The following is a 12,310-nucleotide window of genomic DNA, read 5'->3' as shown; positions in this document are numbered from 1 at the left end:
TCTAACAACTGCCCAAGAATCTACAATGGCATGAAGAAAGAAGATGTACATGCAATTCTCCTTCATAGATGTTTCCAGTATGAAAAAAATAAAGTGGACTGCATCCTTGCTTTCCCTGAACAGATTAAGCATTACAAGAAACTGTACAGAAGGGTGTTGATATGGGGTAACTTCAGTCTTCTGAAACCACTTTCTCCCAGTTCTGTGGTCAGTGATGAAAAAAAATAAAATAGAATAAAAATTCTAAGATCAGTGATAAAAATAAGTGATATTTTGGCTAAATCTGTCTTCTGCTCTCAGTCACCTTCTAAAGCTGCTTCTCCAAACTGCTTTGGGAAGCATTTCTCCCAAAGGCAAACATCTCAGAACGGGAGACCCTCACAGAGGGGGAAAGAGCTAGGGGAGCCATTGAAAAATAAGGAATACCAGTGGAACCATTCTTACCTGCAAATGCAGAAGAGAGATTGTATGATTTTGGATTGCGAAATTTCACATTTTTATCTGTCCACCAGCTGTTTCCAGTTTTCAGCAGTGGTACTTGAATAACTGACGAGTTAAGATTGTAAAAAAGATCAATAGTATCTGCAGGCAATAGAAGAAACAATATGTCTGAGTAAAGGACCGTCATTCTCACTGCCAGCATGAATAACAAAAACTGTCACACTGAAGTATCTTTCAAGTGAATAGAAAACAAAAAAACCAAAACCCAACCTGGGAAAGGTTTCATCATGACTGTGTACATTCCATAAGAAGAATTAAGGTTCCAGAGCCTTAGAACTTCTGAAGTTTTAAAGACTGAACATACTCCTACCAATAATCTATTGAATCCCTGTGTAGAAATATGTGCCAGTATCTCATGTCCATCAACTCCTGTGTGAAAACTTCTTTGCAAATCACTTCTGGAGCTCTCTAGCTAGTTACAGAAGTTACTCTCTTAGTTAGCTTTCCCTATTTCTTTGGGTTTTCCCAAAAAGTATTTCTTTTGGGAAATTCTGAGTATTTCTCAAAGTATTTCTTTGAGTTTTCCTAAACTGATTGCTTTGCTATAAATAACATGTTCAGGGAAGGGATGAAAACACAATCAAGGGAATCCATGATCCTTTTGAGAAAATTTTGCTTTAGTTTTATGTCAATCAGACCTTGTCTACCGACTTGGACATGAACGCTTCCTTCAATCAAAAAACATTTAGTTAAAATGGTGCTTAACCAAGCCATCCTGTTTTGGTGGGCAAAAAGCACTTGTTTTTATCCATTATGTTTTCCTACTTAGATTAGTTTAACATAAGGCAAAAACATTATAGGTCTCATTAACATCTATGCAAGCACCTAGGCAGCCAATGAGATGACAGGCAGGGATAGTTAGATGATATAGATGGGGAGGAGCTGCTTTTTAGGAAACATGATAACCATAACTCAACTGCATGAGCATCAATGAAAACATACTACTTTTTTTTTCATCTTGCTACAAAAGCTGTGTCACACAGCTCCTTAAGGCTCAGACATGCTCTTCTGAGTAAGTGATCATTCTGTGCTCCACTACCTCCCCAGATGTTTGTCTCTAGTTTATTAAGAAGAGCTGCAATTCTTTGAGCCTCTGCCTGTTTATCTGCTTGTCTGACTGGTCCCTTTACCGCTAGGGAAACCTTAAAATTCTTTAAGGTTAAAAACCTTTCCCATGGCAGGAACTTGGCCATCTTCCTCACTTTACAAAACAAGATTAGACAACCAGCTAAGCTGTCAAAAGTGAATGGGAAGCATCCTCTTTCACAGCAGAGGGACAGAAATAAACTACCAGAGCAGGATTTAGACATCAGCCCCTTCCCGCGCATCACTAGCAGCTGGAACCTTTCATTGCACTGTGCACCAAAGACGGCTGCAAGGCAGACACTGGGAAGTTTACCTTCAGCATTTTAAAATCTTAATATCCCTAGTTCTCTGCAGGAGCATTCTGTCCTGCGGCCAGGGCTCCAGAATAGCATGGGCTCCATGCAAGTAGCTCTGCTGGCCTAGGTCTGAGCCCAGTCCAGTGAACCAGACTTCCAGGGGAGTAGGTGTGTAGGCAGATGAAGATTAAATGGATCTAGAAGTTACTGAACGCAGCTGCCCTTCAGAAGGCCTCTGGTGTTGGTGGCTCAGCTACTTGAGAACAGCTGCTGCATTGCCAAAAACTGGTGCATGGAACAGGTTAAAAAACAAACCGGCGGGGGGAGATAAAAAGGATGGGGTAAGGGAGAAAAGTCTGTAGAAGTTTCTTGTCTCCTTTCCTCCCAGAGAAATCCATTCTGAAATCTGCCAGCGTTCATGGCTAAGAGCCCTCTAAATGCACTCAATAGGCAGGTGATGTCCATAAAGTTACTATAAACAAGATCAAACCTGGGATCACATTAAGTAAGACTATGTATGCATTCAAAGAACAAAATGCAACCACGTAGATCCAAAGGTCCAAACCAATGTGAAAAACATGTCACATCCTTGTAAGCGCACCCCTGTGGGAAGGTGGAATCTGGGCTTTCCCATCACTACACAAGAATGTGTTTTTTTCAGCAAGGAAGTACACTAAATCTATTGTATCATCGTTCCTTATTTCACCAGGGACTCAATTTCTCAGTCCTGTCATGTATTCACATTGAGGAGGGCCTTAGCAAATGAAAAATCTTCCTCAGTTTCAAAATGAGGGGCAAGTTATCAAGCAGAAGGAATGAGAGCCCCCTATTCACCACAGTAGCACTGCTAAACAAAACCTTTAGTGGAAGACAGACAGAGATCTTGCAATATCAGGACTCAGCTGGATTGGGGTAATGGAGCAGTTTTAAGTGAAAATTAGTAAGACAGATGTGGAAGGTACCTACTTACCATTGAACATGCTGTTGGCAATAGCGCCGCACGGAGCCATGGGTGTCCCATTTTGGTAGGTTGTGAAGGGCGAGCAGTAGCTGTTCTCAATCTGCATTCAAGGTCACAAAACAATCAGGCACAGAACCTGGAGGCTATCTATGATGTGGTTTGGTGGTGTTCTCCTCCCATTCCTTCTCCTGAAAAGCCACTGAATAATTAACTCTGCAGCCCATTTTGGTCACATTAGAGATTCATCCAAATGAATAGGTTTGTTGAAGAACACCTTTTTATGTTACCTACCATCTATCACAGTTAGTAAACCTAAGGTTTTCATCAAATTCTGCTGTGGACTTGCAATCTCCAGACTACAAAAACTCATTTTGGGATCTGCTATTGTAACACAGCTACAATTTAAAATGTTCCAGTGAAGCCTTGGCTTACCTTTGAACATTTTATTTTTCCTTCTTTTTAATTTTCACCTGGGCTGCTGCAGTGGTGGTGAACAGCAGATGCAGTTAGCCACATTACTGCAGTTCTACGTGGGGAAATCTTGACGTATGAAGACACAGCATGAGAAACAAAAGCCCATCTCAAATTTATCACATCTCTCCTCCCTCAGTTCATGAGGAGAACTATAAATCTGCAGGTTTAAATGCAGAAACATTTTCAAATAACTCTAATAAGCTGTGTACCTGATTGGCACAAAAGCCAAAAGTGGTTGTACCTGGGTGCAAACAAGCTGACTGGACACCTGGAGAAGCAGATGTTTAGGGAACATGTCTTGGGAGTTACAAGAGGCATTTTATACAAACGACAGATTATTATGGCATAATCGTTACATGTACTGAGAAGACAGTGTGCGGACTGTGTGCATATAAATGCTGCTTTTAAGCCAAAGAAAACATGTTTTAGATTTGTAAGTAAAAAATCTGAACGCAATGATTGCATTCTCTTATGCAGGCCTGCTGCAGGTGATGCTGCCTAGCCTCCTTTTTAGACCTCTGAGTTGCATTCTTAGAATGCTACATGATCACCTATTTCACTATACACCTTTTCCTGCTCCTTGTTCACTTCCAAAGCCAGGTGGCAAAATGGAAGACTTAGAATAACTTAATTCCCTAAACTTATAATAAAAGCACAGCTTAAAACACTTCTGGCTAAGACGACTGAAAACACCAGAAGGAAAAGCTTTTTTTTATAAAGACAATGGCTTTTTAGTCAGGATCCCTACAAGGTGCAGGTTTGAGAAATTCAACACTGGACTGACACCTTTTATTTATCCCCTCATTTTTCCTCTCTTACTTACTTATTAGACATAATGGCCCTAACAATCACAGAAGCAGAGACCAAACACTGAAAAGTTCTGTACCTTATTATTATTCCTTAATAATAAGGAATAAAAATAACCGTAAGTTAATAATAAGGAATAATAGTAACTGTAACTTAACACACTTTCAGTTACACATAGTTAGCTCTCCATATGGTCAAAGATGCACTTAATGGAAATATTGCAGATCTCATAATATAAAGAAGAAAACTTACATTTACGTTTTCACCCAACAATTGTGCATCACTTCTTGATAGCACATATCGACGGTGGTTTTGGTAGAAGTTTTGGAGCCCATAGTACATAAAAACATCACCCTAGAATTCAAGAATATATTCCTTCAATAAGGTGAGTTCATGCTGACAAAGCAAAAGCCTATTACTTGCTAAAGAAGAGAGGGAAAGAGAGCACTCAGTTAATATTTAAGTGTTGGTAACTTTGCTCTAAGCAATTACTTCCGTGGACACTGGCTACAATCTAGTCTTTACCCTAACTAAAAGTCCTAGTATTTTGGCACAAAATTAAACATACTTTAAATCACCAAATGAAACCTAAAATAAAAATGCCTGGTTATTATTTTACTCAAGATGGCATGGCTGGCCGTGACTCTGCAATGACTATCAGTAATTTCATGGAGACAGACACTTTTTTTCCATAGAACAAGATGCACAAAAAACTTCAAAAAGCACCCATCAGCTCTTAATTCCTTCAGATTTTTTGAAAAATAAATCTGCCTCTCATCAATTATTTGAACTCTTTGGGAAGTTCAGTGCTGTGATTCAAAGGGGAATGCTAGGCAGCCAAATACAAGCAGTAAAGAGGATTATTAAACTATTAAAAAAAATTATTAATTTAAATAAACTTCTCATCTCCATCATCAATGTAATCTGAAGAATTACAGAGTATTTCAACAGCCTCTTCAGTACCTAAGAACCCTAAAGTGACTTCATAATTTAAATTGCATTGTAATTTTACGTGACCATTTATGCAGTACTAAGCATAAGATCTCTTTGGTGGAACATGAAGCATTTTGACAGTCTCAGAAACATGTCCCAGTAGGTTAGGATAGGAAATGAAGGATACTTTTCCCAAAAGAAACTGTAGAATGACATTGCTAGACTTGAATTATTTCAAGTACCTTGGGGATTAACAGTATAGCCCTTGTAAAACAGACTACAGGGATTTACCGATGGCAAGTGGTCAGAGCTTCAGATTTCCTTCTCATTTGAGAGCTCAGCAGTGCAGCAACAGCTAATCCCAGGCAAAGGGCAAGGGTTTGTTACTGACTCAGAGGGATATCAAAGAGAAGTGACCTCCACAAACAACTACCATTTCCTTCATCCCCGTCTTCTCCTTGGACATCTCCCAGCCAAGGACAGAGGTAGCCTGATCTTATTTATTTTTAACATGTATCAAAATGAATAGAAAAGGCAAAAGTGTAAAATTTTGAGTATTTCATGTTTTTAAAAAGTACAAAGAAAATTTAGTCAGGAGCTCTGTAGAGCAGAAATAGGATTTTATCATATAGGGATATAAGTAACAGGAGGTACTAAGCAACTGGAGTTGGCTTCTTGCATCCACTTACCAATATATCTTCCTCTAGTGTGAAATTAACAGAACAGTGGCACTCCTTATTCCAATTAGAGGAATTTTCACGGAGTTCTGAACAATCTGAGCATTTATCTGAATAATCAATCTGTCAGAGAAGCGAACAAGCAGAAGTATTGTAATAAAGGACATGCACATAGGAAAAGGTTAGTGTTTTAGCTCCAAGACTTCTCAGAGCAGTTTTCTTCTAAGTGACTCTGGACTGCCAAAAACATTGTTAAAAATCAACAGAGGCAGAGAATCAGGACTTGGCCTCAATGAAGTTCACAAATTTTATCCCTAACTTAAAGCTGGTTTAGAGCCTTGTTGCAGAACCTCCACAGCTTCTCCTTGGCAAAGGAGTGCTGAGTGAAGAACACTTCTGCAGCTTTGTTTGGCTGACCAAGTAATGCTTGACAAATCCCCATGTGCATTATGGCCCACCCCTCCTAAACAGCCTGGACTTAGTGCTGAGCGTTGGCTCCAACTGCCATAGGTCTAACCAACCTTGCCTCCAGGAGGCATTTAAACATCAGATCTCCCTGCATTTTAAGATTTTGCCCCAGCAAACATTTAAGTTCTTCTAATACCAAATGCTATCAAAGGGATTAGCTTATTTTTCTTCAAAAAACCCCAGGAAATAATAGCAACATTTCAGATATTACCAGTGTCAGAAATTACTACCCATATTTTAGATATTACCACCCAGTTAACCACTCAGTGCTCAGATTTTATTTGTGACCAGTTATTTCTGAGGATTTTCAAAGGAATACTGGCTGCCGGACATGTGTCCAAGGCACGAAGGCATCGCTATCATCTTTTTCCAGAAGCAAAAATACAAAGCCTTTTCCCTCCAAATGTAGCCCACTTTCCTCTTCGTAGAATACCTAAGAACACCACCCCCAAACAAACCTGGAATTCTCTGACGCTGTTTGCAGACAGTATGAGGCAGACTCCCACAGAGAGGCAGAGCATGCCTGTGACAAAGAAGGTGGAGAGCACAGTCGCGATGGTAAGCTGGGGCTTCCACGCTGGTAGTCTCTGTTGTTTGAATGCACTGTTATCCGGACATCTGGAAGGACGTGCTTCTCCTTCTTGTGGAAGAACGCTGGTCTTGTTTTTCATTTTCTTCTTGGTGAGAGGAAGAAGTAATGTGCTGGAGAGTGTTTAGGCTGAGATACTGTCCTTATTGTTGCAAGACTGTATTGTTCAAACCTGCATTATGGCCAGGAATTACTTATTAACTGGATCTCTCTCTTCCTGATTTTCTACAGTTGTGCCTGGATCCCCGTAATCAGCTTGTACCAATCAAATGACTGTGTACTTTGGTCAGGGTGTCCATCTCATGCATACTGGAAAACCTTTAAATATATTCTTCCTGGTCCACAATTCAGTAGGATTTGTTACGTCTTACTCATTTGCCAGCTATACTGGAATTTTGGTGTAATCTCCCTTCACTTCCATAGCTGCCCAGCTAACAGGCATGGCATACAATGAAAGGAGCTCTACTCCAATTCCACGGGATGCCACTGGGGAGGCCTGCAGGTGCTGAGACAGCACTGGACAGAAAACATTGCTGTGAAAGACTAAATAAATCAATTTTCTTAACCTACTACATTCATTGCTATTGATTCAGATGCAATTTAAAGTTGTAAGAAGGTTACATGTTCTTTATCATAAAACGGCAACTCATTCTCAAAACATCTAATTTGGATCTATGGCTTTCCAAGATGCCGATGATTTACTCACCTCTATACATCTTGTCCTCTATTCCCTATTATCCACAAAAGACAAAAGGATCATCTCCTTTTAATTTAAATGGACAAATAGAAGAATATTTTTTGCACAATTCAACAGTTTAACAAAAATAAAATCTCAATATAACATACAGATAATTTATCATGTAATAGAAAAATAACAGCATTTGGACAGCTCTAGAACAGATATTTTTCACCTATCTTTTTGGCAAATTACTGAAATTCATACAACCTTTTCAAAGACCCTTGAAGGCAAGGACGAGATTACCATTCTCATGAGAGAAGTAAATATCTCCTTTAAGACAGCAGGGGGAGATAACAGAAAATTAAGCTGTATAAAGGCTTTTAGACCCAAGTGTGCTCATCTTCGAAGTCTTAAAAGTGACATATAGTAGTAGTAAATCTAGCAGGTGAACACGATGTAACTCTGATTTCAGTATCACATTTTCCCTACAATAAAAATAATACTAAAACTACAAACGAAACTTCTGGTTTATTATTGAAAGAAAACTTAGAAAAAGTTGCAATGTGCATTCTTTCTGTATTGATAGACCTCTGAAAAGTCAAAATTCTTGATTCCATCACCTGTTAATCACTTTCCAATTGCAGGCAAGATAACAGTAAAATGCAGCTGCAAATTATTTCCTTGTTGGTAAAACCATTAAAAGAGTCCCAGCTTCACAGACCCCTCTCTGCACAGCTTTATAATGCTCATCTCCAGAAGGTCAATTGTTTCTTTCTTTATCTGAAGAAAACAAAAATGAAAGAAAGCATCAAACGTTACTGATAGTGCTTTAGCTAAGCACCAGTATGTATTTACTCAGGCATCTTACTGTAGGACTAGAAATTAAAGAAGAGGTTCCCATACAAGGTCCTGAGCTCTCGAATGTCTCCATTTTGTAAAATCTCTTAGCATTTGCTCTGCAATTCTAAAGTACAACTTTGGCTTGTGAAGTCCCATCTAACATGGCTACAAAAAAGTTGTTGTCCATCCTGGGCTGTAAAATCCCTAAGGCCTTTACGGAGTATCAACCGGTATCAAGTAGTCCAAGGGCAGTACTACACCGCAACAGCCACAAGTGCATCTGTGTCTGAGACACGTCAATGAAAGGCAGCATGAAGGTCAGGTCTACATGCAAAGTACTTTGGTTTATAACACAGATATGGCTGTAACTTACTGCTTATCTAAAGATAAAAGACAAGTGTATTCAAGAGTAAATATTGACTACGTATTTCAGCAGGAACACAAGATTATCATCATGGTTAGTAGAGAGTCTCCTTATAGCTCCCTCTTCCCACGTACAAAGAACCTCTCTGCATGTTTTCTCTGAGGATTACATCCTTCTGAGCCTCCACTTTGCCCTGGAACAAATGATGTGACAAAGCCTGAACAATTTCTATTCCACACTGGATGTGCTACATAAGGGTGAAAACAGTTGTCTTTCTATCCCAAGTCCATTTCTTACAAACCTTTTTACTTTCGTGAGGCCTGAAACTTAAACTTTCTCTACTTTCAAACTTCCTCAAGGCTCAGTGTTTGTATTGCTTGCAGACAATACAATATTGTATTAGTTTCTAAAAAAAACCTCCATTTGAATCTTACAAACAACTAATCCGAGGAGTTGAGATAGCTCTGTATTGCCATCAACCTCTCCACACAAAGATTTCACAGCTGGAAGCTTGTCCTTTGGTCAGATCAGAAAGTATACAGTCAATTTTTATTTAAACCTTTATGCATTATAGTGTAACTCCAGTGTGCCAAGACAGAGTCTGATAAACTCATTCACTCTCCCTGGTTTCTTTGTGAGCTTTCTTTTTATTATTTCCTCTATTGTTTGGGATGAATGAAATGGGAGACAAACAAAGAGAAAAATCCAACAGCATTAACTAATGACATGTTGAAGCAACTGAGGGAGCAGTGGATCAGGGTACCACCCATTATGTGGATATGACGGGATACAGGACTGCCATGTGGGAAGATTCGTGTGCTTTTAAATTGATATATTTATCAGAATATACGACTGTGTACATAATTCTCCACTGAATATCAAATGAGTACAAAACCAGCAAGTAGAATGGACACGTGCTTCCAGCTGTTCTTGCCTTCTGTGTAATTACAATGAAATTTAGCAATGCAACACCTTAGGTATGCAAAGAATTACTGACAATTGAGGTGTGCACTGAAAATAGGTCAGTATGACTAATTTCTTATTTTAAGGGTACAATTTTGCCTCCACAATTAATAAGGGATGAAAGAAATTAGTACATCAAACTGCCAATTCTCTAAATTACATTCTTGGTACTATAATTCCTCTGTTCTCTGAGAAAACTTACAACTACTCCTAGCATGAATTTACAATTTTTATACAAGTAGAATAGTAAGATCCTCTGCTCACTAAGACTCTACTCCATATTTCAAGTCTGCAAGTTGCCAAAACATCCCGTTGGTTTCTACTCTGTTAAGATGCCTTGTCTTCAAATCATTACTTGGGTATCTTTCATTGCTGAAATTCCTTATAAATAACTTTCAGGAATCTGCCTGATGTCTGCAGCAGGACACAGCTGCAAGATGCTCCACTTACATAGCTCAAGATGTCAAAAACCTTTCTGTATGTTGTGTTACCTGAGTCAAGTACAGGTTTGAATGCTCTTTTGTAATCACATTCACTATTCTGTAATCAGGCATAAACATCTATTCCTTATGCTCACAATATATATGAAGGTGTAATATTCTTTCTTACTTGGTTTTAACTTGAACTAAGCCATAACATTTTATGCTAAGAGAGCCTTAAGATTTCGCCTTAAAAAAATTTATCTGGAGTCATATAATTTTTGGCCTATATTCCTAGACAGACATGCAGAAATGCTATGATGCTGCTCACAGATCTGAAAGGCATAGTTTGGGTTTGCAACAGCCCAAAATAAAATCTTAGCACCATATCTTCAGGTTTTTGAGGTGGATCACCTATAGTCCAGTGTATGTATATTTACTTCAGTCGATTTAAAAAATCCATTCCACTGCAACCAGAACCTTTTGTACTGCTGTGTCTGTGAATTCATATTCTCTGTTCTTCAAAAACCTACACGTAAGTGCAAACACCATACAAAAAGCCTTTTATGTATTTACCACAAGAGGGAGCCTCCTTGCCTCAAAAGCAAAGCTGGTGATCGTGTTACTTCATTTCTGCAATGTATTTTTTTGCAGGGTGCTTTATCTGAGATTATTAGAAACATGTATCTTTGTGTACATGGGACTGTACAATACAGCAAATTCAAATGCACAGACAAGCGCAGAGAAGGATGAATGACTGGTGATTTATTTCACTTGTGAAGCAGCTTAATGTCTATATGCAAAAAAAGTCTCCTTCCTCACTGGAGATTCTGCATGTCAGCCCGCTCCAAACGTGCAAAAAGTGGAAACAGTTTGCAGGAAATTGGGAGCTTTACAACAACAGGTGATGGAGGAATCTGCCTCCTTCATTCTCTCTGCGTAGATACCAGCTGATGTCCCACAGCATATGGTAAACATGCCTTGTCACAGCAATAAATGTGAAAGCTGGATTACAGAAATGAAAAGAATGGGGAATTATCTTAAAACGACTTTACTAATGATGGATGGCCCTACATAGTTTGTACCCTACCTCTTGCCAACCCCCACCCTACCCCCAAAGGATAGCTATCTGTAGATTTACTCACAAGAAGTTACTTGCTCTCAGATGGAGACAAAAGCCTCTCCCAAGTTTTCTTTAGTTTTTGAGGGAACTTTTGCACAAAGAAAGTCCTCTTACTGAACTTTCTGAGAACAGGTAGAACAACCATCTAGCATAAACAGGAGAAATTCGCAGCACAACTGTAGAAGTCACTGCTAAGACTTGCAACAAAGAAAGAAGAAAATCTTCCAAGAATACAGATTTACCAGTCAAATGTTGACTTCTTTATGTTTCTAGACCACTGAGGTCAGTTTTAGCAAAAGAAAGCCTTACTGACCAAGACCTGGGCATTAGAACCAAAAGTAATGAATACACAGTATATATAATATATACAGGTGCTTATACAATACCTCAGGGATATCCATCATTCTCCTTAGTTTCTGATCTCTCCAGTTCCAATCCAGAATCATATATTTTGTGGAGTCCAAGCACAGGCCATCTAAAAAGGCAACACAAATTTTACTACCAAGATAATACGACATGTGCTTATCAAAATTATTTTTGGCTTTTAAATCTTTTTCTGTCTGTTTCCAAGGAAACTAATCTTTGAACACTTAAGTATTACATTTGCTGGTTGGAGAACTAATGCATTGATACTGCAAACTCCCTTAACCACATAATCCCATGCCTTTTTGGAAGATAAACACAAAAGCAGAACAACTACCGTTGCCAGGCTTGTCAAGAGCTAACATCCTGCCAGAAAATAATTCCTCAAGCTTCCTCTTGATGAAACCGCAGGAGTTGAATTTCCACAGCTGAGGAGGAGCTGGTAAATTACAAGGACCCTAATCTGAAAACTCCTGTTAATGGGAACTGACAATGTTTAGCAATTTACAGGACTAGGTGCTATGTGAATGTGAGTCAGGTCAGTGGTGCTGCTGAACGATTCCTTTATCCTCAAAATAAATGGTGGTAAAAGAAGAAAACTGGCCCTCCAGCTGTTGTTCTATTTTTCCCTGGTCTTCTGGTGATGGCCACAACTTTTTCTATCAGTTTTGACTATTCTCCATTCTCTAGTGAACTGGCACTGCTACACTAAAGCATCAAAAAAGGAGTAAACCTTAAGATAAGATAATATACCTTGTGTCCCTTCC

General features: G+C 39.0%; 2 protein-coding genes across 5 annotated transcripts in view; both read right to left on the bottom strand.

The window, feature by feature from the left end:
• Window positions 1-7,549, bottom strand: part of LOC115604261 (cell cycle control protein 50C-like) — a 34,726-nt gene extending 27,177 nt beyond the window's left edge. For both annotated transcript variants that reach the window (XM_030477178.1, XM_030477179.1), the window contains exons 1-5: window positions 6,662-7,549; window positions 5,748-5,858; window positions 4,378-4,479; window positions 2,854-2,944; window positions 445-582 (exon numbers count right to left, since the gene is read on the bottom strand). In XM_030477178.1, coding sequence (XP_030333038.1) covers window positions 445-582; window positions 2,854-2,944; window positions 4,378-4,479; window positions 5,748-5,858; window positions 6,662-6,874 — 655 coding nt within the window. In that variant the 5' untranslated portion in view covers window positions 6,875-7,549. The remainder of the gene's footprint in view (window positions 1-444; window positions 583-2,853; window positions 2,945-4,377; window positions 4,480-5,747; window positions 5,859-6,661) is intronic.
• Window positions 7,550-7,682: 133 nt separating this feature from the next.
• CMSS1 (cms1 ribosomal small subunit homolog) overlaps window positions 7,683-12,310 on the bottom strand; it is a 236,103-nt gene continuing 231,475 nt past the window's right edge. For all 3 annotated transcript variants that reach the window (XM_030477182.1, XM_030477183.1, XM_030477180.1), the window contains exons 9-10: window positions 11,567-11,655; window positions 7,683-8,251 (exon numbers count right to left, since the gene is read on the bottom strand). In XM_030477182.1, coding sequence (XP_030333042.1) covers window positions 8,168-8,251; window positions 11,567-11,655 — 173 coding nt within the window. In that variant the 3' untranslated portion in view covers window positions 7,683-8,167. The remainder of the gene's footprint in view (window positions 8,252-11,566; window positions 11,656-12,310) is intronic.

The sequence above is a fragment of the Strigops habroptila genome, chromosome 2 (assembly GCF_004027225.2).
Source record: "Strigops habroptila isolate Jane chromosome 2, bStrHab1.2.pri, whole genome shotgun sequence".
Classification (NCBI taxonomy): domain Eukaryota; kingdom Metazoa; phylum Chordata; class Aves; order Psittaciformes; family Psittacidae; genus Strigops; species Strigops habroptila.
This window is presented reverse-complemented; position numbering and strand designations above follow the sequence as displayed.